Here is a 24,023-nt window from a genome sequence, read left to right as displayed (position 1 = left end):
TAGAAATCATTCATTCTGATTTCATTTACCTTTCATAACAATCATAGAACCCTTTGACACCTTTAATATTCCACTTCCAGGAGTTGTTGAATACCCATATAGAGTCTTTTCTAATTAACCTAGAGAAAATAGGTTTTTCTTCAATTCTGGAACATGTCTAACATTTTGTAATGTTTTAACAATGTCATCAAACATTCTAACTTTCACAGTACCAACTCTAGTTATAGGGCAAGGATGATCATCTCCAAGAACTACCAACTCACCATCATATTCCTTGTAAGTATTAAACTACTCCTTATATGAACAATAATGAAAGGAGCAACTAGAATCCATAGTCCAAATGTCTTGAAAAGAATTGTTACCTGAAGCAAACAACATGAGCTCTTCATTGTTTTGAACTATTTGCCACAACACTTGTGGAGCTTGAAGGTTGGTCTTTCTTGTCTTCCTCTTTCTTCCAAAAAGTTCAATCCCACTTATAGTGCCCCTTCTCTTTGCACTTGAAGCACTCAACGTTCTTGGCCCTTGATCTAGACTTTGATCTGCCCCTTTGCTCATACTTTCTCCTTGGATTTCTCTCTCTTATGCTCAACCTTGGCAACCAAGCCCTTTGGCTCATGTTCCTCTTTGATAAGTCTTCTTCTAGCCTCATTTGACATGAGAACCCGAAAACCTCTTCATAGTTTAGAGTAGATTTCCTATAAAGCAGTGTCATAACCAAGTGTTCAAATGAAGAAGGAAGAGAAGATAAAAACACTAGCGGTTTATCTTCTCCTTCAATCCTCACATCCACTTTGAACAAATCGCTAAGAATTTGATTGACCTGCTTCATATGCTAATTCAGATCTCCACCCTTGAGCATGCGAAGAAACAACAATGACTTCTCAAGAGCAATTTATTTGTATTTTGTCCACAAACCCTTGGCAATTTTCTCTTCTTTCACATCGAATACGACAAAATCTGCCAAACAAGATCGGATAGTACTAAAGGTGATATGTTCTATCCATCCAATCATCTTCATTCATCTTCTTCGGTTTCTCTCTTGTCAGGGCCCTGTAAACCTTCTGTTGAGCTAGTTGATCGGTTACCCACATTTGTTGTAGATTGAAGTTCTCTTTGCCATCGAACTTTTTGAGTGGTCTTCACCCTGCTCATCCTTCCTGCAATCCAAACGCAAATCCTAGAAAACCTAGCGTGAACTTGATGCTCTGATATCAATTGTTATGATATTACGCCTTAAGATTATGTGTGCACACTCAAAATATACGAAAATTAGAGAAAATCAAAAGGGAGAAGAAGAACACAAATTTATGTGGTTCCACAATATGCCTACGTCTACGGAGTCCTTGCGTAATTTTCACTATTAAATGAAAAATTACCTTAGGGTTTCAACCCTCGGTTACAAGGTGTATAAATAGCCCCATATGAAAACCCCAAAATACCCTAATATGATATGTAGTTACCTTACACCCAGACTCAAACATACGGTACCATGTTGCTGGAGGCTTTGCCCCCATGTACCCCCACTTAACTAGTTTAAGTAGACAAAGAGGTCTCCTAGTGCCCCCCCTGAGGCCCCCTATTTGTAACAACCTTTAAGTAAATACCCTTTAAAATATGGGTCACAACTCAATACTATTAATTTCTTGATTATCAAGTTTAAACTTCTATACTCCCCCTTACATTACTAAAATTACATTTCATGTATTCTATCTTATTCCTACTTGTCCTAAAACCTTTAGACTCTAAAATGATTCTCCAAAGTTCTAACTTCAATTCCATATCACTCCTATCTTTCATCAATCAAGACAATATCATCTGCAAACAACATACACCAAGAGATCTTGTTTTGGATATTTTTAGTGAGTTCATCAATTACTAGAACAAAAAGATAAGGACTTAAAGTAAAACCTTGTTGCACACTTATTGTGGTTGGAAATTCTCTAGATTCCCTTCCTACAGTCCTAGCGCTAGTTGTTACTTTATCATATATATCTTTAATAACCTCAGTATACCTACTGTAGACTCCATTCTTTTCTAAAACACACCAAAGAACTTCCCTAGGTACTTTATAATAGCCTTTCTATAGGTCAATAAAAATCATTTGCAAGCCCCTCTTCTTTTCCCTAATTTTTTCATTAATCTTCTTAAAAGATAAATAGCTCCTGTTGTCAATCTCCCAGGCATAAAACCAAATTGATTTTTGAAACTCTTGTTTCTAGTCTTATTCGTTGTTCAATTACCCTTTCCCATAATTTCATTGTATGACTCATAATCTTAATCCCATGATAGTTATTACAATTTTGAATATCACCTTTGTTTTTGTATAAATGTATTAACATGCTTTTCCTTTATTCCTCTGACATTTTCTTGGTTTTCATTATAGTGTTGAATAGATTAGTTAACCATATGTACTTCCTTTTTCTCTTAAAAGTTTCTAAACTTCAATTGGAATGTTATCTGGTCCTATAGATTTCCTACTTTTCATCTTTTCCAAAGCCATCTTAACTTCAAGGACTTTAATTTTCGAAAAAATCTCTTATTTTTAGTCTTTTCCTTATTTGTCATTTCCAAGGTCAAGCTTTCAGTTTGGTTTTTATTAAACAACTTATTAAAGTATCTCCGCCGCTTCTCTTTTATGTCTTCTTCTTTGATTAAAACATTATCTTTCTTGTCTTTCATACATTTTGTATTGCTTAAATCTTTTCATATTCTTGAGCATCTTCATCTGGATTCACCTAAGACCTCTTTTGCTATATTTATGATAAGAGTTATTGAGTTAGCCATTCTATTCCACATAGCGTTTGCATCTAACTTATTCCTTATTGTCCAATCACTCTCTTTAATCATTTTATCTTTGAATTTTACTATATTTTTTCGCTTCAAGCTTTACCAACTAATCCTCTTGCATTGATTTATGTTGCTCTTTCTCTTCTATTTGTTAGTATGTATATATATATATATATATATATATATATATCTAATTCTATGACTCTATATTGTGTAGTCAAACTTTCACCTCTGATAACTTTACGATCTTTACGTGATTCATGATCTCCTTTACTAGTTAAGAAGAAATATATTTGACTTTTATTTTGCCCACTCTTGAAAGTTATTAAATGTTATTCTCTTTTTATGTAGTATGTATTCAATATAATCAAATCACAGGATATGGCGAAACCAAAAATTGTATCACTAGCCTTTTTTTATCTCCATATCCATGACCTCCATGTATCCTCTCATAACCTATATAATTCTTTCCAATGTGTTCATTCAAATCAGCTTCTATAAATGTCTTTCAGATGTTGGTATCCATTGTATAATTTTATCCATATCTTTTCATGATTGCCTATTTAGGTTTTTTGCTAAGTCTATTTAGCATGCATATGCATTGATGACATTTACTATCTCTAGACTTGGAGCTATCTTGATTTTTATGATTCTATTCCCTATTCTTTTTAACTCTACTACATTTTCTTTTAGGTCTTTGTCTACAATGATTCCCATCCCATTTTTATGTTTCTTCTTTTCAATGTACCAAAGTTTAAATCTTGATTTCTCAATTTCTTTAGCTTTCTCCCCTAGCCATTTCGTTACTCGAAGGCAAATTAAGTTAATTTTCCTTTTGATCATTGTACCCACTGTCTCCATGCTTTTGCTTATAAGTGTCCCTTTATCCCAAGTTGCTAATCTAATCCTAGTTTCTTGTACTAATTTCTTAACCCTCTCTCGTCTAGATTGACTTAGTCTACTCCTCCCTAAATCCATTCTTGCTACTCCCAGGTGGTATAAGTGCACAGCATTGCTTGTAGGGAACACCCAAATGAATATTTGGTAAGGATTCATGTTATAAAATTTTGACCAGTTTTACGCTAGCTTTATTAGGTCTTGGGACCGGTTGTGTGTACAAAGATAATTTGAGTTACATAATGAAAGTACTAGACATGTTTTGCAATGAGCAAAAAACTAAGAGGAATATAAAAAGAAAATGAGAGAAGCGAGAAATGAAATCTTTGGAATAAGATAGGCGCTAGGGGAGAAGAAGCTTCAAGGTATTAGGGGCTAACTCTCCTTTATTTCCTTTCTTCTTCTAGTGGAGAGATTGAACTGATTGAATGGGAGAGTTTTTATTTTTTGCATTGGTCGGTCATTTCATGAAAGTTACAGATTTTGACAATATGATCGAAGTTGTTTTTTACTTAAAATGTACTCAAGCTTTTGATTAGGGTAAAATTATTGTGACAGATTCAGCGGGATTTGTGATTTGCAGATCTTCAGAGTACGGATGCATTTCATAAAAGTTGTGGAGAGGCACTTGTGATGGACATACTAAAGAATGGCAGTCATGATATAAATATTTTAAACAGCAGTTTCTCTATTGTTGCTGCAGCTGCAACTGGTAATGAGGTTGTTAAAGACTCATTTATGGAATTGAAAATTGATGAACTTATTGTGCAAGTTATGAGGGAACAGAGTAAAGGAAGCATCCAGAGTTTATATGACTCTATCCGTGTTCTAGTGACAGCTGATGATAATCGTGTCGTGGCTTCTCAAGTAAGTAGATATTCAGAGAGAAGTGTAATCTACATTTTAGCCTAGAAGAAAACATGACAACATTAATTCCTGAATGCATTAAATGATCATTGCTTCCTAAGTTTCTCTTCCCCCTCCCCGGATGCAGGCTGTCCTTTTAGTTTAAACACTGATCCCCCATTCTCTTCTACTTGCCCCTTGAGTGGTGTTGGAAGCAGCATTGTAGACTAGTCTTCAAAAATGTGATGATTTTGAGTCTTTTGACTGTTAGTGATCAAACTAATTAACCAATCTTCTCAATTATGCATGCACTTGCATTTAATGTGTTTCATATATATAACTGAGTAGCGTATGCTAACTCCAGGTTTATGGTTATGCTCGGAGATTTGCAAAACTTGGAATTGCAGGAGTTCTTGTGGAATCACTTCAAGGAGGACTCAGCTCACCTAGTCTAGTCTCTGCAAGCATTACTTTGAAGGCTATTGCTGTGAATGTAAGTTTTTTCACCTCAGAGATGTTAAAATTTTTGCATCTTGATGTAGCATCATCTTTAATTTCTAAATTATACTGATTTCTTGTTAAATATCCAAAAACAACTTATGATTGAACATTAAAAAATTGTTGTCTCTAGACCTCATAGTTGGGTTCAGCAATTTCTAGTATGAAGAGTTAAATTAAATTGGGGACAGGGGAAGTGTGAATGCTGAAAACTGTTTGCTATGAGCTTCATTTTTTCCAGGGGGTGTTGGCTAAGATACGGCACCCAAGGGGGAAGGGGGGTGAAATAAGATGTAATTTTAAAAATGTGTTTGAAAACAATTTGTCTAACAGGTGACAAACCAAAACAATTAACCACAATCAAACACAAGGATTTATAGTGGTTCTGTCATACGTGACCTATAAGAACTCTGCTTGGGTGTTCACCATTCTAAGCAGTAAGCACAAAGATAAATCATGCTATCAGCACAAACTCTCAGTCCATTTAACCCTCAAAACCAATGGACAACATGGTCCAACAGATACATGTTCCAAGTTCAAGTAAATTAACAAACAATAATCAATTTGATTTACCAATACAGAAGAGATACTTATAGAACGGTGTATGTGAGACCAAAGCTTAGGATATTTTAGAGTTTAAGCACGTGGATAATTAGCAGCAATTTCAATGCCAGCATGAGTCAACTTGTGGCATTCAGCAGAGAATAAGTTGACTCATGAGTCATGCAAAAACTCAGCGAGTCAAGTGTTTCAACACTTCTGTATGTTCAGCACGGTTCAGTGTTCTGATTTGAGATTCAGTAGCACAGTGAGACTTAAAGCGATTCTTCTCAGTGATTGACGATTCAGAATTAACTCTTCTCTTGATGTGGAGAGGCAAGCTCAGTTTTTTTTTTTTTTCTCAATGATATAGGTAGAATCTTATTCTTCTTTATTTCTCACAAGCTGCCATGTTTCTCTCTTGATTTTTCTTCTCTATACATGTATGGCTGTGCCTTGTTCCATCAAGAGCCTTGCTATGGTTTTAAAGAGTTAACCCAAACTAGGGTTCGGCTAAGGTTTGACCAAGGTACAACAATCCCTCAAAAAATTTCTTCCTTGTGTCTTGTTTCCAAACTCAATAAATAAACTCTTAATGCACTATGGAAGCACAAATCGTATTGCTTAAACAATAAGGAAGCAAATATATGCAATAACTCCAACAGATAATATGAAGTTCAAATTAAAAATAAGTAACTAGTGGAGCCGCAGAGCATATAATATTTAAAATTATACGCTTAAAAATCCCAATCATTAAGCTCAATAATAAGTGTATAATATGTACCCATCATAAGAATGCCTATTCCTTTCTTATTCCATGTTGGATGTAATAGCACAAACTTTTGCATGACTTAATGATTTACATTTCATTCTTATTGTATCCGATCCAACTCCTAAAATAGGTGTTTGATGAACCAAATGTAACCTAAGAATTGAAGCTGGGCGAAGTATAATATTCTCTTATGACCATATATGAGTATGCTCGTGGTCTACTCATGTACTAAGTTGTATCATGAGCCTACTTGCGAAGAGCATGAGCTGACTCATGATATCCAGTATTTAAAATAGCATGTATAATGAACAATCATACAAAAATTATCACACAGAAGTTTTGGTATCATCAAAATACCATGAAGTATGTGAACATAAATCACTTAAACATTATCACTATCACTTCGTAAATACAACATTCAAAATATTTGCACATATTTCAACAGAGGAGAAGGTGTTATTTAACTAATATAATCATCTCCATCTTATAGGATTCCAGGAACTGAATGCAATTGTTAGAGGTTATATATGTATTTTAGTATTATTATTATTGAGTGTGTTAGTATGTTAATTAGTGAGAGTTAGTAAGGGTATTATTGTCATTATTATGTATTTAATTTGTATTATAAATAGAGGGAGAGACCTATCTTCAAGTTAGGTCATTCATTTTAATCAAATCTTAACATGGTATCAGAGCGTGATCCAACCTAAACCCTATTCCTCTCAGGCATCGCCGGAAAACACCATTCCCGTGGCCGTTCTTTCCAGATCCACCTCCATCCCATATTATTTCATAAATCCAACCATATACTCATAAACAGAATCCCTCCCCCCCCCCCCCCCCCACTTCCCACAACGATCCACCCCACAAAACCCCATTGCCAGAGGACACACCACGCTCCCTCACACACCGGAAAAATGCTGGCAGGGCCGACCCCATCCACTGGTGCATGAGTGGAGTTCTGGCCACTTTTTTCTTCTTTTTTTCCCGTGTCATGTTCTAATTCCTTCTTTAGGCTATATTATCAAGCTGTTAGGCCAGTCTTTTGCTCAAAACGTCAACCTTTTTCAACCATGCACGTGCATTATTCCATTTATTTCTGTTCAGGGTTTGTCAAGGCTTCTTTGTGAGTTTTTTTGGAGTCATGGCAGCGCTCGTATGTTCAGTTGTGAGGCTGTGGCAATGCTATATCCGTCGGAAAGTTGTTCACCTCATCCATGGTTGTGTCGGTGCTTCATATAGTTTGTGATTGTCCCGATTATTGATTGTTCTTCCTGTTTTTGGCGTGGTTGCTGATTTGTGAGTGCTGTGGCAGTGCTATATATGCTGGTGAGTTGTTTACCTTGTCTGTTGTCGCGTCGGTGCTTCACATAGCTTGTGATTGTCCCGATTAGTTTTGATTGTTCTTTTTGTTTTGGTGTGATTGCTGATACAAAGTGTTGGGATGGAATCTATGAATCCCAAAAATTTGTTCCCTACATCGCTGCCACAACTAATGACCCAAAAGTTGGATGGATTGAACTATGTTCGATGATCTAAAGTTCAGATTTATTTAGCAAAATTAGGGAAATTTGACCACTTGCTTCAATCTGATTCTTCTAATGAGAAGAGAAAGACGTGTGGGTTTAGGAAGATGCCTTGATTGTTTCCCTTTTATGGAATTTGATGGAGCCATAGATTGCACGAATGTGTATGCATCTAGATACATGAGGAGCTTAACGTTGCAGATTATTTTGGAGAGATGAAGTGTATTCATGAGGAGCTTAACGTCATGCAACCTATAACTGTCAATGTTCGTGAGATGCAAAAGCAGAGGGAGCAGATGACAAATTTTCATGTTCTAGCAGGCTTGAGACCTGAGTTTGAGGTAGTTCGATCTCAGATACTCAATAGCTCCAAACTGCCATCATTTGCCCTCATATCCTTCGTGCTTCCTTTAGAACGCTTTCTCTTGCTCTTGCATCTAGCTCTAAGAGAACAACCTTTGCTACCCAGGGTGATTCTAGTTCTCTACCAAATAATCGCAAAAGTTACCGCAGTGGTTTGAGTGGTCGTAGTGGTAGAGATAGATGAGATAGAGGTACTTCTTGCATGCGCACTCATTGTGGACAGAATAATCATACCATTGAGTAGTGTTGGGATTTTCACGGAAAACCTTCACATGTTGCCAATGTAGCCACCACTAAATTCACACCTTTGGGGGCTGCCAATGCAGCCACCACCGACTCCTCACCTTGGGGGCGAGTAGGGGGCAATGTACTGTATCTATGTCATAGGAAGAGTATTCCGAGTTCCAATCGTATCAAGCGTCACAACAAGCTTCTCTTTCTATTGCATCTCTTGCCCAAACAGTTAAGTACACAATATGCCTCTCATCCAGTACTTCTGATCCTAGTACTTGGGCCATAGACTCCGCTGGTATACCTAGCTTTTTCTCCACTCTTCAATATCCTGCAAATTTACGTTGTGTTACATTTTTGTTGATGGATCTACTACTGCAATCAAGGGGATTGGGATTGTAGATCTCACTTCTTCTATTTCTCTTCCTTCAATTTTATATATTCCCAAATTTCCTTTCAATCTTATGTCAGTTTGCAAAATTACTAAATCCATGAATTGTTTAGTGACATTCTTCCCTAGTTTTGTGGTTATTCAGGATTTGAAGACGAGGAAGACAATTGGCGGAGAGCATGAAGCTGGTGGACCCTATCATTTTGAGTTGCTATCTCCTTCTACTGCCTGCACTGCTGCTGCCACACCTTTTCAAATTCATTGTCACCTGAGTCATCCTTCATTGGAAAAGTTAAAATGTCTTTTTCCTAGTTTGAGTTTTGTGCTTAGTCTCGATTATGAGTCTTGTTAGTTGGAAAAGCACCATTGTATTTCCTTCGCTTCCCAAGTCAATAAATGGGTTACAAACCCTTTTATGTTATTTCATTCATATGTCTGGGGTCCTAGTAGGGTCGGGCCCAAGTTGAGTTTCCAGTACTTTGTAACCTTTGTGGATAATTATTCAATAATGTCTTGGTTATATTTAATAAAAGATTGTTCTGAGTTGTTTCTTGCATTTTGTGTCTTTTGTTCTGAAATAAAGACTCAATTTGGTTTGCTAGTTCGAATACTTCAAAGTGATAATGCTAAAGAGTTTTTCAGTGCACAATTCGCTACTCTTATAATTCAGTTTGGTGTTTTCATCAATCATCTTGTGCCTGCACTCCTCAACAAAATGGGATTTGTAGAGAGGAAAAATAGACATCATCTTGAAATCACTCGCACCTTACTTTATTAAATGCATGTACCTAAAGTGTTCTTGAGTGATGTGATGTTGTACTTACTGCTTGTTATCTGATCAACAAAATGCCATCATCTGTTCTTAGTTTAAAATTCCCTAGTCCATTCTCTAATTCACCTTTATTTTCTCTTCTTCGTATATTTGAGCGCGTGTCTTTTTTTCATCAACTAACTCTTGGGGTGGATAAGTTGGATCCTCATGCTATAAAATGTGTCTTTTTGGGCTTTGCTCATATACTCAAAAGGGATATCGTTGTTATAGTCTTGTGTTGCATCGCTTCTTTGTTTCTGCCGATGCTACCTTCTTTGAGTCTACACTTTACTACACCCAATCGCTAAGTGTCTCTGAGCTCAATGAGTCTATTCCTTTGCCTAATCTTTCAGATTCTATGTTGTTGTCCTTGCCTAACCAACCATCTAAGTCTCCATGTAGTTCGAGTCATTCTCATCTTCTTGATCATCCTAATTTGCTGGTGTATTCACGATAGAGGCTCCAAGGAGGAGAGTCCCCTTTGACTTCTGCTACCACACCTTTGGTTTCCTCATTTGATGATCATGCTTCTCATGAAGTTGATCCTCTTATTGCTGTTCAAAAAGGTAAACACACATGTACTCAACACCCCATTTCCAACTATGTTTCTTATGACTCCTTATCACCCTCCTATTATTGTTTTGTTACTACTTTATCACCTACTGCCCTTCCTAAATTTGTTTCGGAAGCCTTAGCCCATTATGGGTGAAGGGATGCTATGGTTGAAGAGACTAACACATTACATGAAAATGGTACTTGGGACTTGGTACCTCTTCCTCCTGACAAGTTTGTGGTTGGTTGTCGCTAGGTTTACACTATGAAAGTCAACTCTAATGGTTATGTGGCTCGTCTAAAGGGATGTCTTGTTGTTAAGGGATACACTCAGGTGTATAGCCTGGATTACTCTAATACTTTTTCTTCGCTTGCCAAATTTACATCAGTACGTTTGTTCATCTCTTTGGCTTCTACTTGTTACTGGCCTCTGCATCAGTTAAATGTGAAAAATGTTTTCTTGCATGGTGACCTGAGGAGGGGGTTTATATGGAGCAACCATTTGGGTTTGTTGCTCAAGGGGAGTCAAGCCTAGTGTGTCAGCTCCAGAAGGCTTTATATGGTTTAAAGCAGTCTCCCAGAGTATGGTTTGGCCTAATCAATGCTCTAGTACTTGAGTTTGGCCTTCAATGGTGTGTTGTGATTTGTGAATCATTCTGTGTTTTATTGTCATACTTCATCGGGTAGGATCCTTCTTGTTGTTTATGTGAATGGTATTGTTATTGCAGGTGATGATGATAAAGGCATTCAAAGTCTCGAACTTTTTCTACAGAATAAGTTTCAGACCAAAGATTTGGGACTGTTGAAATACTTCTTGGGTATAGAAGTTGTGAATTCCGGTGTTGTCTCAAGAGGGGGGTGAATTGGGCATTTTTAAAATTAAGTCCTTCAAATTCTAATTTTGAAAACTATTAATTACAAACTTGCAAGCTACTTAACAACTAGTTTAATGTTTCTTAATTAATCAATTTAATGTCTGTCTTTATCAAGCATACAATTTTACCCAATTACTCAAAAACGTACCAAATGTTCAATACATACACAATAAGCAGATAATTTAAATGCAAGCGGAAATTAAAAAAAAGTTAAGAGAAGAGAGATGCAAACTTGATTTTTACGAGGTTCGGCCTACCCCAGCCTACGTCCTCGCCTTGAGCAACCCATTCAAGGATTCCACTAAAAATCCACTCCTTTAACTGGGGTGGAGCTTCCCTTACAATCTGCGGCTTACAAGAGGCGTAACTTCCTCCTCAACTCCGGTTCACAACCTGAACCGTGAATACAAAATAATGAATGCAATTTCTGCAACAACTCAAAATGCTTCTAACCAAACTAGTGAGTACAAGATAAATCCTAGCACATAATCATATGATAAAACATGAAGCTCAATGAGTGTGTAAGATGTTTTCAATGATATTTTTGTATCAACAAATATATGATCTTTGTATATAGATATAAATATGATAAAATATCTTCAAAGATTTGAACACAAGTTAGTAATTTTCAACAAGATTTCTCAAGGTTATGTATTTTAGAATCCTTAGGATTTGTTTATCAAAAGTTTTTGCAATAATATCATAAGATGAAATCTTTGTGTAAAATATAAACTTGAATGTCTGCAAAGATTCAAACTTTAGCAAAAGCCTTTCTCAAATAAACTTTTCAAGTACTAAAATAAGGATTTTTCTTCTCAATAAAGATATTAGATATAAGAGTTTGAGAGGTGAAAAACCTTTGATATATATATTGAATCCACAAATAAATCACTAATTTATCAAACCTCAATCACGAAGGATTGCTTGCACGATGTGTAGATGAAATCCCTTTGAAAAGCCGAGATGATTTGCCCAAAGAATATGAATGCAGTAGAGTGTTGGCAAAATCTTTGGAAAGGAGGCACCTTTAGCACAAGATGTGAAAATGTCTCTAAAACTCTTGCTTCTTGTGTTTTTAGGGTTTTGGGAGTGTTTAAATAATGTTCTTGCCGTCAGATTAATTTATGGCCGTTAGATCATGGAGATTAAACGTTAATCTGTCCGTATTTGCATTGGAACGTTGTTCTGCGCCGCGACCTTCGTCGACGAGGCCATGTGTAGTAACCTGATCAAAAAAATATATAAATAAATAAATAAATAAATAAAGAGATAATGAGATATTTTGGAGAAGATATTTTGAGATATTTATATATAAATATCTTAGAGGAGATATTTATTTTGATTACTTACAGGCTAAGTTAGGTTTTTCTTTATAAACTCTCATTCTCTCTCTCTCTCTCTCTCTAGAGACGAACTCCACTCTCTCTCTCTCTAAGATTTCCGGGCTGTGTGTTTCCGGAATGGATGATCCGACGTCGCTATGTGGATCAGGGAAGGAATCTCTACAGGTTCTACGGATCAGAATTTCATTTCGTAGATTTCTGATTTTTTCCCAAAAATCGAGGTAAGGGTCGGTTTTTGCTTTTGGTATGGTAGATCTATAGTATACGAGATTATACTGAAGTGTTGTTCTTCGAGTATTAGGTTTCGGGGTTTTCGTGCCGTTGTTTTGAACCGTTTAGGTTCAGGGTTCGGAAAGCTAGGGCTTAAGTTCCGGGTCGTCTCGGACTCCGATTCACACGCAAGTAAGAGGGTTATGTTAATACAGTGATTTATACAATATGAATCGATTGCAATGTTGAAATAATTTTTAGATATCGAGTTATGGCGATTTTAGGGTTTTCGGGCCTCGGTTTGATAAACCGAACTTATTTTCAAAACCAACTGGTCAAATTCAAATATTATATTTTTAGAATATTGTACTTGAATCTGGACCTTTTCACCGGTTGGAAATGATGTTTTCGTTGTTTAAAACCCGTACTGTGATATTAACTGTTTATATTTACTTTCGGGCTATTTTTGAATGTAGAAAACTATGTGGCAGGTGTTGATGTTGTGAAATACTGGAACTGTTGTGAAAATGCATGAAGTTTATTTGACGGCTACGGGTTGGATTTCACGTGATGATGTGTTTTGTGAAATGATTTCAAAAGAGTGTTTAAATTGCTTAAATTGCATGATATGCTTTAAGAACCTAGGAGACTGATAGTGTAGGCACGGATCCGTTGTCAGTGAGGGCACCATACTTATGATCTATATGAACACAGGCTGTATTGATACAGTAGGGGCGGTCAGGCAATATTGAGATAGTAGGGGCAGTCAACCCCGATTGTGGGGATTTATACATGGTATAGAGTTTGTGGGCGTGTCCTATCCTGCATATCTGTACATTTATGTAATTGTTGTTATATACTATGGGGCTGTTCATATGATGAAAATGCGCTATGTATTTTACAATTATGGAAACGATGAATATATATGTTTATGTTTTGTTAAACACTCAAAGCATGCTGGCCACACATTGTTATTAGCTTAATCGTCCCTTATTGAGAGGTGTCTCACCCTATCATACAAATTGTCTTTTCAGGTCCTTATCGAGGTTGAGATTAGCAAGGACTGGGGTAGGGTAGCGATCTGTTTTTGAGTGAGTGTCTCCACGAGCTCGATTTTGTAGGTTATGTTATAGGTTTTCAGAACTTGTAAAATGTTGTAAGACTCGAGGATGCGTCGAGTATCATATAGGATTGTATATGGATGTTGGAATAGCTGTATGTATCTATCAGGCAATTAGAACTCTAGTAATAGTTTGATGGATGTTTATGTTTTCTGCTGCGTATATATTTGTTGAGAAGTATATCAGGTACACAAACGTCACTATAGTAACACCCGGGCCGTAAGTTGGGACTGGGGCTTTACAAGTGGTATAAGAGCCTAGGTTTGCTAGGTTCTGCGGACTTTGACGGTCATTGAGTAAATTACCAGAGTATTGGCTGTTATGAGATAGAGTTAGAGAGTTAGTCGAGTTTTAGTCTTGATGTTGGAGGCGGGATTTCCTTCGACGGTCTTCTGTGCTTTTTCGGGAATGATGATTTCAGGAAAATTGTGGTAAATCCATCAATGGTTTCGTTTTTAGGTTGAGAGACTTGACTTGGATGTCAAAATGAGAGGTTAGAAAGGTCTAGTGTGTATGGGTTGTCGGTGTCTTGAATACGTATTGTTTAATCTTTTTGTTCCATATTTGCATTTATTGCGTTATATGTGGAATGATTAAGTCGGGTTTTACCTATGTACAAGATGGAACTTAGAGGGAAGGGGATTATGGCAGGAGGCAATAATCACCTGGATGCCTCCAGTGAGGATGAGACTGAGGCTCCTGTGTTCTTCCGCGATATAGCGAGGCAGGGCAGGAAGGAACCTAAGAGGGGTTCCAGGGAGCAGGATCAGATGGTTGTAGATAGAGGCTGCACGTACCAGTAGTTCTCCAGAACGAATCCGCTAGCATTTTCGGGAGGGCTGAATCCGATTGCGGCAGAGGACTGGTTACAAGAGATGGAGGATTTGCTAGAGGTGTCTAAGTGCACAGAGGAACAGAAGGTTAAATACACCGCCCTCAAGTTGGTGGAGGAGGCTAAGAGATGGTGATTAGCTAGGCTGGTCGAGGAGTAGCACCCAGTGTATGTGTCGACTACTTGGAGTTGCTTTAGGGAGGTGTTCTTCACACGATGCTTCTCCATCGTCACCCGTGAGGCGAAGCCTAAGGAGTTCCTCCACTTGACTCAGGGATCGATGCTGGTGCAGCAGTACGCAGTTAGGTTCGTGGAGTTATCTCGGTTTGTGTCTCACATGGTTTCAGATGAGTCGAAGAAGGCTTGTATGTTTGAGAGGGGCTTGAAGCAGGCTATACGTGCGCAGGTGGCAGCGTTGATGGTCTAGGGCTTTTACGAGCTTGTGGATAGAGCCATGGCGGCTGAAGCTAGCATCCAGGAGGGGGAGAGAGGCGAATCAGAAGAAGAGGCCTTTTCCCCAGAATTCGCAGTCAGGCTCCGGCAAGAGTTATTGGAAGAAGTCCAGTGGTCCTTCGGGCCAACAGCAGCAGCAGTTGGGATCTCAGGCTTCCCAGGGGAGTTCGGAGATGCCAATGTGTCCCAAGCGCTAGAAGCAGCATTGGGGCGAGTGCAAGTCTTGATTCACTGGCTGCTACAGGTGCGGGGAGTCAGGGCATCTGATACGAAATTGTCGGGTGACAGTGACTTTCCTTTCAGCACAAGCTCAAAACTGGAGTGGTAACCAGACACCTCGAGGTGGTCACCAGGGAGGCACCGCTCAGGCTAGGGTGTACTCGATGATGCCAGGCGATGCAGAGAACGCTGGCACTGTGGTGACAGGTACCATTTACAACTTATCATATAATGCTGTAGTTTTTTTTTATTTGGGTGCAACCCACTCCTTTATATCTCGAGAATTTGTTAAACGGTGTGGAGTGGAGGCTCAACCGTTAGAGGTCGAGTTAGGTGAGGATACGCCATCAGGGTTAGTGGTGGTATGCAGTAGAGTGGTCAGGGATTTCCCGATAGAGATTCAGGGGAGGAGGTTGCTTGCCAATCTAATCGTGTTTGATATGCATGGGTTTGATGTAATCCTAGGGATGGATTGACTGGCATCCAGTTTTGCAAGCATTGACTGTCGTAGGAAGGAAGTAATGTTCAGGCCTCCCAGAGGGCAGGAATTTCTATTTGTTGGGTCGCGTGTGCGTTTTGCACCATGGATCCTCTCAGCGATGCAGGCAAGACAGCTACTTGTGGAGGGTTGTCAAGGATACCTGGCGAGTGTGAAAGAGTCACCTAAGGAGGGATTGAAGTTGGACGATATCCTGGTGATAAGGGAGTTCTCCGATGTCTTTCCTGAAGACTTGCCAGGGTTGCCTCCTGACAGGAAAGTGGAGTTTGCTATTGAGTTAGCACTGAGGACGGCACCAATCTCCAAGGCGCCTTACAGGATGGCTCCCGCTGAGTTGAAAGAGTTAAAGGAGTAGTTGCAGGAACTTTTGGACAAGGGGTTCATCAGGCTGAGCGTGTCACCTTGGGGTGCGCCTGTATTGTGTGAAAAAGGAGGACGGTTCGATGAGGATGTGCATCGATTACTGGGAGATCAATAAGGTGACCGTGAAGAATAGATATCCGTTGCCTCAGATTGACGACTTGTTTGACCAGTTGTAAGGCACTCAGGTCTTTTCAAAGATCGATCTACGGTCTGAGTATCACCAGCGGAAGGTGAAAGCAGAGAATGTATCGAAGACTGCTTTGCGAACCTGGTATGGCCATTTCGAGTTTTTGGTTATACCGTTTGGTTTGACAAATGCACCTACAGCATTCATGGGCTTGATGAACAGGGTGTTCCACGAGTACCTGGATAAATTCGTGGTTGTGTTCATCAACAACATCTTGGTGTATTCGAAGAGTCCAGCAGAGCATGATGCTCATCTTAGAGTAGTCCTTCAGGTACTTAGAGAGAAGGAATTATTTGCTAAATTTAAGAAATGCGAATTTTGGCTTGAGCAGGTTGCATTTCTAGGGCACGTGGTGTCCAAGGAGGGGATTTCTGTTGATCCAGGTAAAGTTGAGGAGGTAGTTGACTGAGCGAGACCAAGGAATGTGCACGAGGCTCGTAGTTTCTTGGGTCTGGCCGGGTATTATCGCCAGTTCGTCGAGGGCTTTTCTAAGCTGTCGAACCCTTTGACGCAGCTTACCAAGAAGGGTAAGGTAGCAAGTTTGCGTGGACTGGAAACTGTGAGCAGAATTTCCAAGAGTTGAAGCGGCGCTTGGTCACGGCTCCAGTGTTGACCATTCCATCAGGGGATGGTGGCTTCGTGATCTACAGTGACGCATCCCTGAAGGGATTAGGTTGTGTTTTGATGTAACAGGGTAAAGTAGTTGCCTACGCTTCTCGTCAACTCAAGGAGTACAAGAAGAATTATCCTACACATGATTTGGAGCTGACAACAGTTGTGTTTGCTCTAAAGATCTGGTGGCACTATTTGTATGGTGAGAAGTGTGAGATCTTTACCGATCATAAGAGTTTCAAATACTTCTTTACACAGAAGAAGTTGAATATGACGCAGCGCAGGTGGCTCGAATTGATCAAAGACTACGACTGTACCATTAGCTATCACCTCAGAAAAGCTAATGTGGTAGCTGATGCACTGAGTCGGAAGTCGGTGGAGGCATCGGTTTCAGCAATTGTGAGGCAGCATCAGATCAGGATGGATCTAGAGAGATTAAGGGTAGAGCTGGTGGACGAGGATCCCCAGGCCTTCGTTGCCGGGTTGGTGGTTTAGCCGACCTTACGAGAACAAATCAAAGCTGCTCAGTTGAATGATGCGGAGTTGGTAAAGATTGTGGAGAAACTACAGAGCAAACCACATTCAGACTTTAATGTCTCTGAGGATGGAGTTCTCAAATTCCACACCAGGCTGTGTGTACCTGACGACGCAGAGATAAAGAGGATTTTGGAGGAGGCTAATCGCTCTCTCTATACTGTTCATCCAGGGAGTAAGAAAATTTATAGAGAGCTGCGAGAGTAATATGAAGAGGGAAGTGGTCGGGTTTGTTGGGCAATGTCTGACATGTCAGCAGGTGAAGGTTGAGCATTAGAGACCAGTAGGACCACTATAGCCGCTTGACATTCCCAAGTGGAAGTGGGAACAAATCTCGATGGATTTTGTTTCGGGGTTGCCTTCAGCAGTGCACGGATAGAATGCTATCTAGGTGGTGGTGGATCGGCTAACGAAGACGGCACACTTCATTCCAATCAGAGTCAACTATTCTATGCATAGGTTGGCAGAGTTGTATGTACAGGAGGTAGTACGGCTCCATGGCGTCCTGGTGTCTATCGTTTCAGATCGAGACCCATGTTTCACGTTTCGGTTTTGGAAGGGGTTACAAGATACCTTGGGGTCACAGCTCACGTTTAGCACGGCGTTTCACCCACAGACAGATGGGCATCTAAAAGGACGATTCAGATTTTGGAGGATATGCTGCGGGCATGTGTGTTGGATTTCGGTAATAGTTGGATCTGGTATCTACCGCTCGTAGAATTTGCTTATAACAACTACCAAACTAGTATTGAGATGACACCATATGAGGCCTTGTATGGTCATGGTGCCGATCTCTGTTGTACTGGGATAAGGTACGTGAGCGGCAGATTTTGGGACTGAAGTTGGTTCAGCAGACCTCTGCGAAGGTCAAGCTTATCAGAGAAAGGATTAGATCAGATCAGAGTTGGCAGATGAGTTATGCCGATACTCGCCGATGGGAATTGAAATTTGATATCGGAGATATGGTATTTCTGAGGGTTGCTCCTATGAAAGGAGTGATGAGGTTCGGGAGGAAGGTCAAGTTGAGTCCTCGGTACGTTAGGCTGTTCGAGATCCTGGAGAGGATAAGTCCAGTTGCTTATCGGGTAGCCTTACCCCCGACCTTATCTAGGGTGCATGATGTGTTTCACGTGTTGGTGTTGAGGAAGTACGTGCCATATCCATTGCACGTGATAAGTTATGAGTCCTTAGAGATCAGTGAAGCACTAGCTTATGGTGAGGTACCGGTTCAAATTTTGGATCAGAAGGTATGGAAGCTGCGTACCAAGGAGATACCATTGGTGAATGTGCTATGGCGTAACCACGCAGTTGAGGAGGCTTCTTGGGAAGTAGAGGCCGAGATACGTCAGAAGTATCCTCAACTATTTAGAGATGTTCAGAGTTAGACAGGTAATGTAGATATGTGAGTGTATCCCTTTTTGCTTATGGTAAGGGTATGTGGATTGTCTCTAGGAGAGTTTGTATATGTAATGTGAGCTTCTGAGACTATTGTATGTAACCATAGTATTCCTTCGCCATAAGTGAGAGTAGGTAATAAAATTGGGACGGGGCTGCTATGTGGGTGGCCGCCGGCTCTTCTTAGAGACAGAGCAGCTAGAGTTCAGATGATGTGATTGGAATAGTTGGCAAATTTTGAGGACGAATTTTATAAGGAGGGGAGATTGTAGTAACCCGATCAAATATATATGTATGTATGTATATATATATATGTATAATAAATAAAGAGATATTTTGGAGGAGATATTTTGGAGAAGATATTTTAAGATATTTATATATAAATATCTTGGAGGAGATATTTATTTTGATTACTTAAAGGTTAAGTTAGATTTTTCTTTATAAACTCTCATTCTCTCTCTCTCTCTCTCTCTAGACACGAACTCCACTCTCTCTCTCTCTCTCTCTCTCTCTCTAAGATTTTCGAGCCGTGTGTTGCCAAAATTGACGATCCGACGTCGCTACGTGGATCAGGGAAGGAATCTCTACAGGTTCTACGAATCAGAATTTCATTTCGGAGATTTTCGAGTTTTTCCCGAAAATCAAGGTAAGGGTTAGTTTTTGCTTTTGGTATGGTAGATCTGTAGTATACGAGATTACACTGAAGTGTTGTTCTTCGAGTATAAGGTTTCAGGGTTTTCATGTCGTTGTTTTGAACTGTTTAGGTTTGGGGTTTGGAAAGCTAGGGCTTGAGTTTCGAGTCGTTTCAGACTCCGATTCACATGCAAGTAAGGGGGTTATGTTAATACAATGATTTATACAATATGAATCGATTGAAATGTTGAAATAATTTTTAGATATCGAGTTACGGCGATTTTTGGGTTCCAAGCCTCGGTTCGGTAAACTGGCTTTATTTTCAAAACCAACCGGTCAAATTCAAATGTTATATTTTTAGAATATTGTACTTGTCATTTTGGACCTTTTCACTAGTTGGAAATGTTGTTTTCGTTTTTTAAAATCCGTATTGTGATATTAACTGTTTATATTTACTTTCGGGTTGTTTTCGAATGTGGAAAACTATGTGGCAGGTGTTGATGTTGTGAAATATTGGAACTATTGTGAAAATGCAGGAAGTTTATTTGACGGCTACCGGCCGGATTTCACATAATGATGTGTTTTGTGAAATGATTTCAAAAGAGTGTTTAAATTGCTTAAATTGCACGATATGCTTTATGTACCCGGGGGACTGATAGTGCAGGCACGGATCCGTTGCCAATGAGGGCACCATACTTTTGATTTATATGAACCCAGGCTGTATTGAGATAGTAGGGGCGGTCAACTCCGATTGTGGGGATTCAGACATGGTATAGAGTTTGAGGGCGTGTCCTATGCTGCATATCTGTACATTTATGTAATTGTTGTTATATGCTATGGGGCTGTTCATAGGTGGCAAGGTCAAGTGCTGAATCAGAATATAGAAGTATGACTCACACTGCTTGTGAACTTGTCTGGTTGAAGAACATGCTGGAAGAATTGGGTCTTTCCAATTCTCAGCTTATGAAATTGATGTGTGATAATCAAGCTACTCTTCATATTGCCTCCAACCCGGTCTTTCTCGAGTGGATGAAGCACATTGAAGTTGATTGTCACTTTGTTCGGTAGGAACTTGTGCAGAAGCTCATTACAATTGCTTATGTGAAGTGGGACATGCAGCTTGCTGATTTTTTTACCAAAGCGTTGGGGGGTGCTCGTGTTAAATTCATTTGTAACAAACTAGGAGCATCTGACATTTATGCTCCAGCTTGAGGGGGGGTGTTAGAGGTTATATATGTATTTTAGTATTATTATTATTGAGTTTTTTAGTATGTTAATTAGTGAGAGTTAGTAAGGGTATTATTGTCATTAGAATGTATTTAATTTGTGTTATAAATAGAGAAAGAGACCTATCTTCAAGTTAGTTCATTCATTTTAATCAAATTTTAACAGTAATAATATGATTGATGGAAAAAGAATTTGTTTCTTCCTAGACATTTATAGCAGCTTATTGGACCATTATTGTTTTTGCAGGATGAAATATGTAGATCCATTGCTGAAAATGGTGGTATAGATGCAGTTCTTCGATGTATTGATGACAGTGGTCTACAGCGGAATAGAACTGTTGCTAGAGCTTGCTGTTCTTTGTTATCCAAGGTTTGTAATCATTTTGATAAAGTTTTCGAGATTTAGTTTTGGGTTGAGGGTGGGGGGGTAGAGAAGGGGTTGGTGGGGTGTACTGATTAAGTAAATTGGGAACTAAATAGGAGAGCCAGTATGGCATGACTGTTCTTGAGTTTTGTTATTTCTTTTATCTTTTCCAAGGTGTTAAATGTGTTTTGTTCCTCAAAGGATGAGAGTAAGGAAGAGGAAGTTTCTAGCTTAATGACAAATTTTCATGTGGAACAATTATAGAACTCGAAAATAATTGTTTACTCTGAATTCTTGGCAACAAAATGCAGCATCAGAAAATTAATGTAGAAAAAATACATCATTTTGCATTCCTTTTTGCTTTTGTTTGCAATCATACTGGATGAAACAATTTATAGAATGACGTATGGTTCTTAAATTCTTGAAAAACAAAAGAAAATTGAAGTTAGGAGCTGTAGAAAAGTTTCCCATAACAGCAGTCTTCTTTTGCCATATCCGAAATATATGCCCCACCATAAATCCCTGTTTTAGGGCCTTTTAACAGCAGTCATTTCCTTTGTCACACTCCTGCTCCTTTTGGAAACATGACTTAGGAAAATACTGGAGTTTGTCAACTTGGTGACTAAGAACTTTCTGGTTAGAGTTTCTTAGCCCTTTTTGAAAAATTTAAGCACCTCTACCCATTTTTCTTGATCAGTTGGCAGGAAGTGATGCAAATAAGAACGAAATTGTTGATAAGGGAGGGATGGATGGTTTAATCAAACTGTCAGCAAGATTTTCTGATGAACCTTCTGTTCTCCAAGAGGTAAGGCAACTCTGAGCTTTGTTGTGTGAATGTGCATTACCATTGCACCTGTATCAATCTCAGGTTCCCACTTAAATATGCTGTGGACTTCATGTTGTTGAGACTCTGATCAGGCCTTTGCTGTCTAAGAATATTTTTCATATTCCATTACTTTTTTAGTACCAGTTCTGTGACATTTTCAGGGATATAGGCCCATTGTTCAAATAGATGAAATGTAGCAGGGTGTAATATTAATTAGATTACCTGGAAACTGTATATTAATGCAATGCAAGAGAGATGGCCAATTGTGATGGACAGAATTTAGAATAATTTGAATAATCTGTGCATCTCTCAAACATTTTTCTCCCTTGGTCAAAATAGCATTGGGTATCAAAATGCTTCCTGACATGTGGCCTTTGTGTGATTATCCGGCCAGTTGTGATTGTCACTTTGGTTGGAGTATCCAGATTAGCTGTTTAAAAGCACTTGCACAGAATTTCATCTGTGGTTGATTATTTCAATCTGGTGTAGGTTATGTCTATCATCTGTGCGCTTTCTTTGAGATCCCCAAACAATGCAGCTCGTGCCATTGAAGCTGGAGCTGGAGACATTGTTATTCAAGCAATGCAGAAGTTTCCAGCAGCGCAGCAAATGCAGAGGAACTCCTGTCTTATGATACGAAACCTTGTGGTCAGGAATCCAGAGAACAGGCAAGTCTGTTTAAGCTTCAAATTCATATTCCCACCCCCACTTTATAATTTTGAAAAAAATAAAAATAAAAATATGGCTTGCTCCTGCTTTACCTCAAGAATTGGGAAAAACAAGTGTTGTAGGTTGCACTATGCTTTCATAGACATCCAAAACAATTACAAGCCCTATTCATAGTTTTCTCATGTGTTACAGAACTCTTTTGCTCAACATTGGGATTGAGAAATTTGTAAGGAAGGCCAAAGAAAACCATGAGAGCTGCAAGGATGCTGCTTCTGCTGCACTCAGGGATCTGGGACTCAATGACTACAACTTGTAACCCATAATGATTTTTCTTTTTGTTACTTCTTTCATATTGCTTGTATTTCTTTTACCTGTGTATGGGGTTGGGTTGTCTCGGTAAAACTGTGTAAGCTTTTGGATATATTGTGTGTGTGTTTGTGTGGAGGTATTTATTAGGTTATTCTTGGATTAAGAATTTTGTTTGAAAAAGAAGGGGAAAATTTTATTTATTAAATTTTTATTTCAAATTTCATTAACAAATTAAATATTAATTGCATAGTTATAATTTTTTTTTTTTTATATATATTCTTTGTGTTATTTGTGGTTCTTATACTTTTGTTTTGATGAGAAAAGAAGGAAGAAGGAAAAACATGAAGGGGGCAACACAACAAACCTCGTCAAAGAAGGCCATGTGATCATCGACGAGTGGACAGTAGAGGTTCGTCGACGAATAATTACTGAGACTAGAAATTTCAAACTTTTGGCATCGTCGACAAAAGCATTGTATACGTCGACGAAGGTTCTTCTTGGTCTTGTCGATGAAGCCCTGTGTTCGTCGATGAGAGGCACTTGCACTGCGGCAGTTTCTTCGGAAATTTGAATTTTTTAAACGTTGGGTGGTTGGACAAATAGGGGGAAACGTTCGAGGAACCTCTATATATGTCATCTGGGCATATTTTGAGAGGGAGAGTGATCATTTTTTAGAAGTGTATTGTGTACATTTTGATTTCTATAGTGAAATTTGTATGTCATTGCTTCCGATGATGTAGATTTTGCCAAACCACGTAAATTTTTGTGTTGATCTTGTTATAGTTTTATGTTATTTATATTTACTTGTTTATTTCGTTGTGCATCTTCATTATTCGATCCATATTACAACAAATTGATATCAGAGCAATTGTTGTTATGACATCAAGATCGTCTTTTACAAGATTTGACGTAGTCAAATTTGATGGAATCAAAAACTTCAGTTTATGACAGAGAAGAGTGAAGGACATTCTTATGTGATAAGGAATGACTAAAGTTTTGCTTGATACTCAATCGGAAGGAATGGATGAGACAACATGGGTAGATTTGAAAGTAAAGGTAACATCTACAATATGCTTGTGTTTGGTCGATGAAGTTCTCTATCGGGTGATGGAGAAAGATTTTCCAGTGGCTATCAG

The 24,023-nt window shown here is 38.8% G+C and overlaps 1 protein-coding gene across 2 annotated transcripts in view; it reads left to right on the top strand.

Moving 5' to 3' along the window:
- Positions 1 to 23,679, top strand: part of LOC131155801 (uncharacterized) — a 34,401-nt gene extending 10,722 nt beyond the window's left edge. The window contains exons 3-9 of one of the 2 annotated variants that reach the window (XM_058109215.1): positions 4,271 to 4,554; positions 4,898 to 5,026; positions 20,967 to 21,089; positions 21,781 to 21,888; positions 22,399 to 22,577; positions 22,771 to 22,890; positions 23,212 to 23,679. In XM_058109215.1, the coding sequence (XP_057965198.1) occupies positions 4,271 to 4,554; positions 4,898 to 5,026; positions 20,967 to 21,089; positions 21,781 to 21,888; positions 22,399 to 22,577; positions 22,771 to 22,890; positions 23,212 to 23,458 (1,190 nt within the window). In that variant the 3' untranslated portion in view covers positions 23,459 to 23,679. Of the gene's footprint in view, positions 1 to 4,270; positions 4,555 to 4,897; positions 5,027 to 20,966; positions 21,090 to 21,780; positions 21,889 to 22,398; positions 22,578 to 22,770; positions 23,111 to 23,211 lie in introns of those variants that run through there. The other variant, XM_058109216.1, reaches the window with a different exon arrangement.
- Positions 23,680 to 24,023: the final 344 nt, after the last annotated feature.

Source organism: Malania oleifera, chromosome 5 (assembly GCF_029873635.1).
Source record: "Malania oleifera isolate guangnan ecotype guangnan chromosome 5, ASM2987363v1, whole genome shotgun sequence".
Lineage (NCBI taxonomy): Eukaryota > Viridiplantae > Streptophyta > Magnoliopsida > Santalales > Ximeniaceae > Malania > Malania oleifera.
This window is presented reverse-complemented; position numbering and strand designations above follow the sequence as displayed.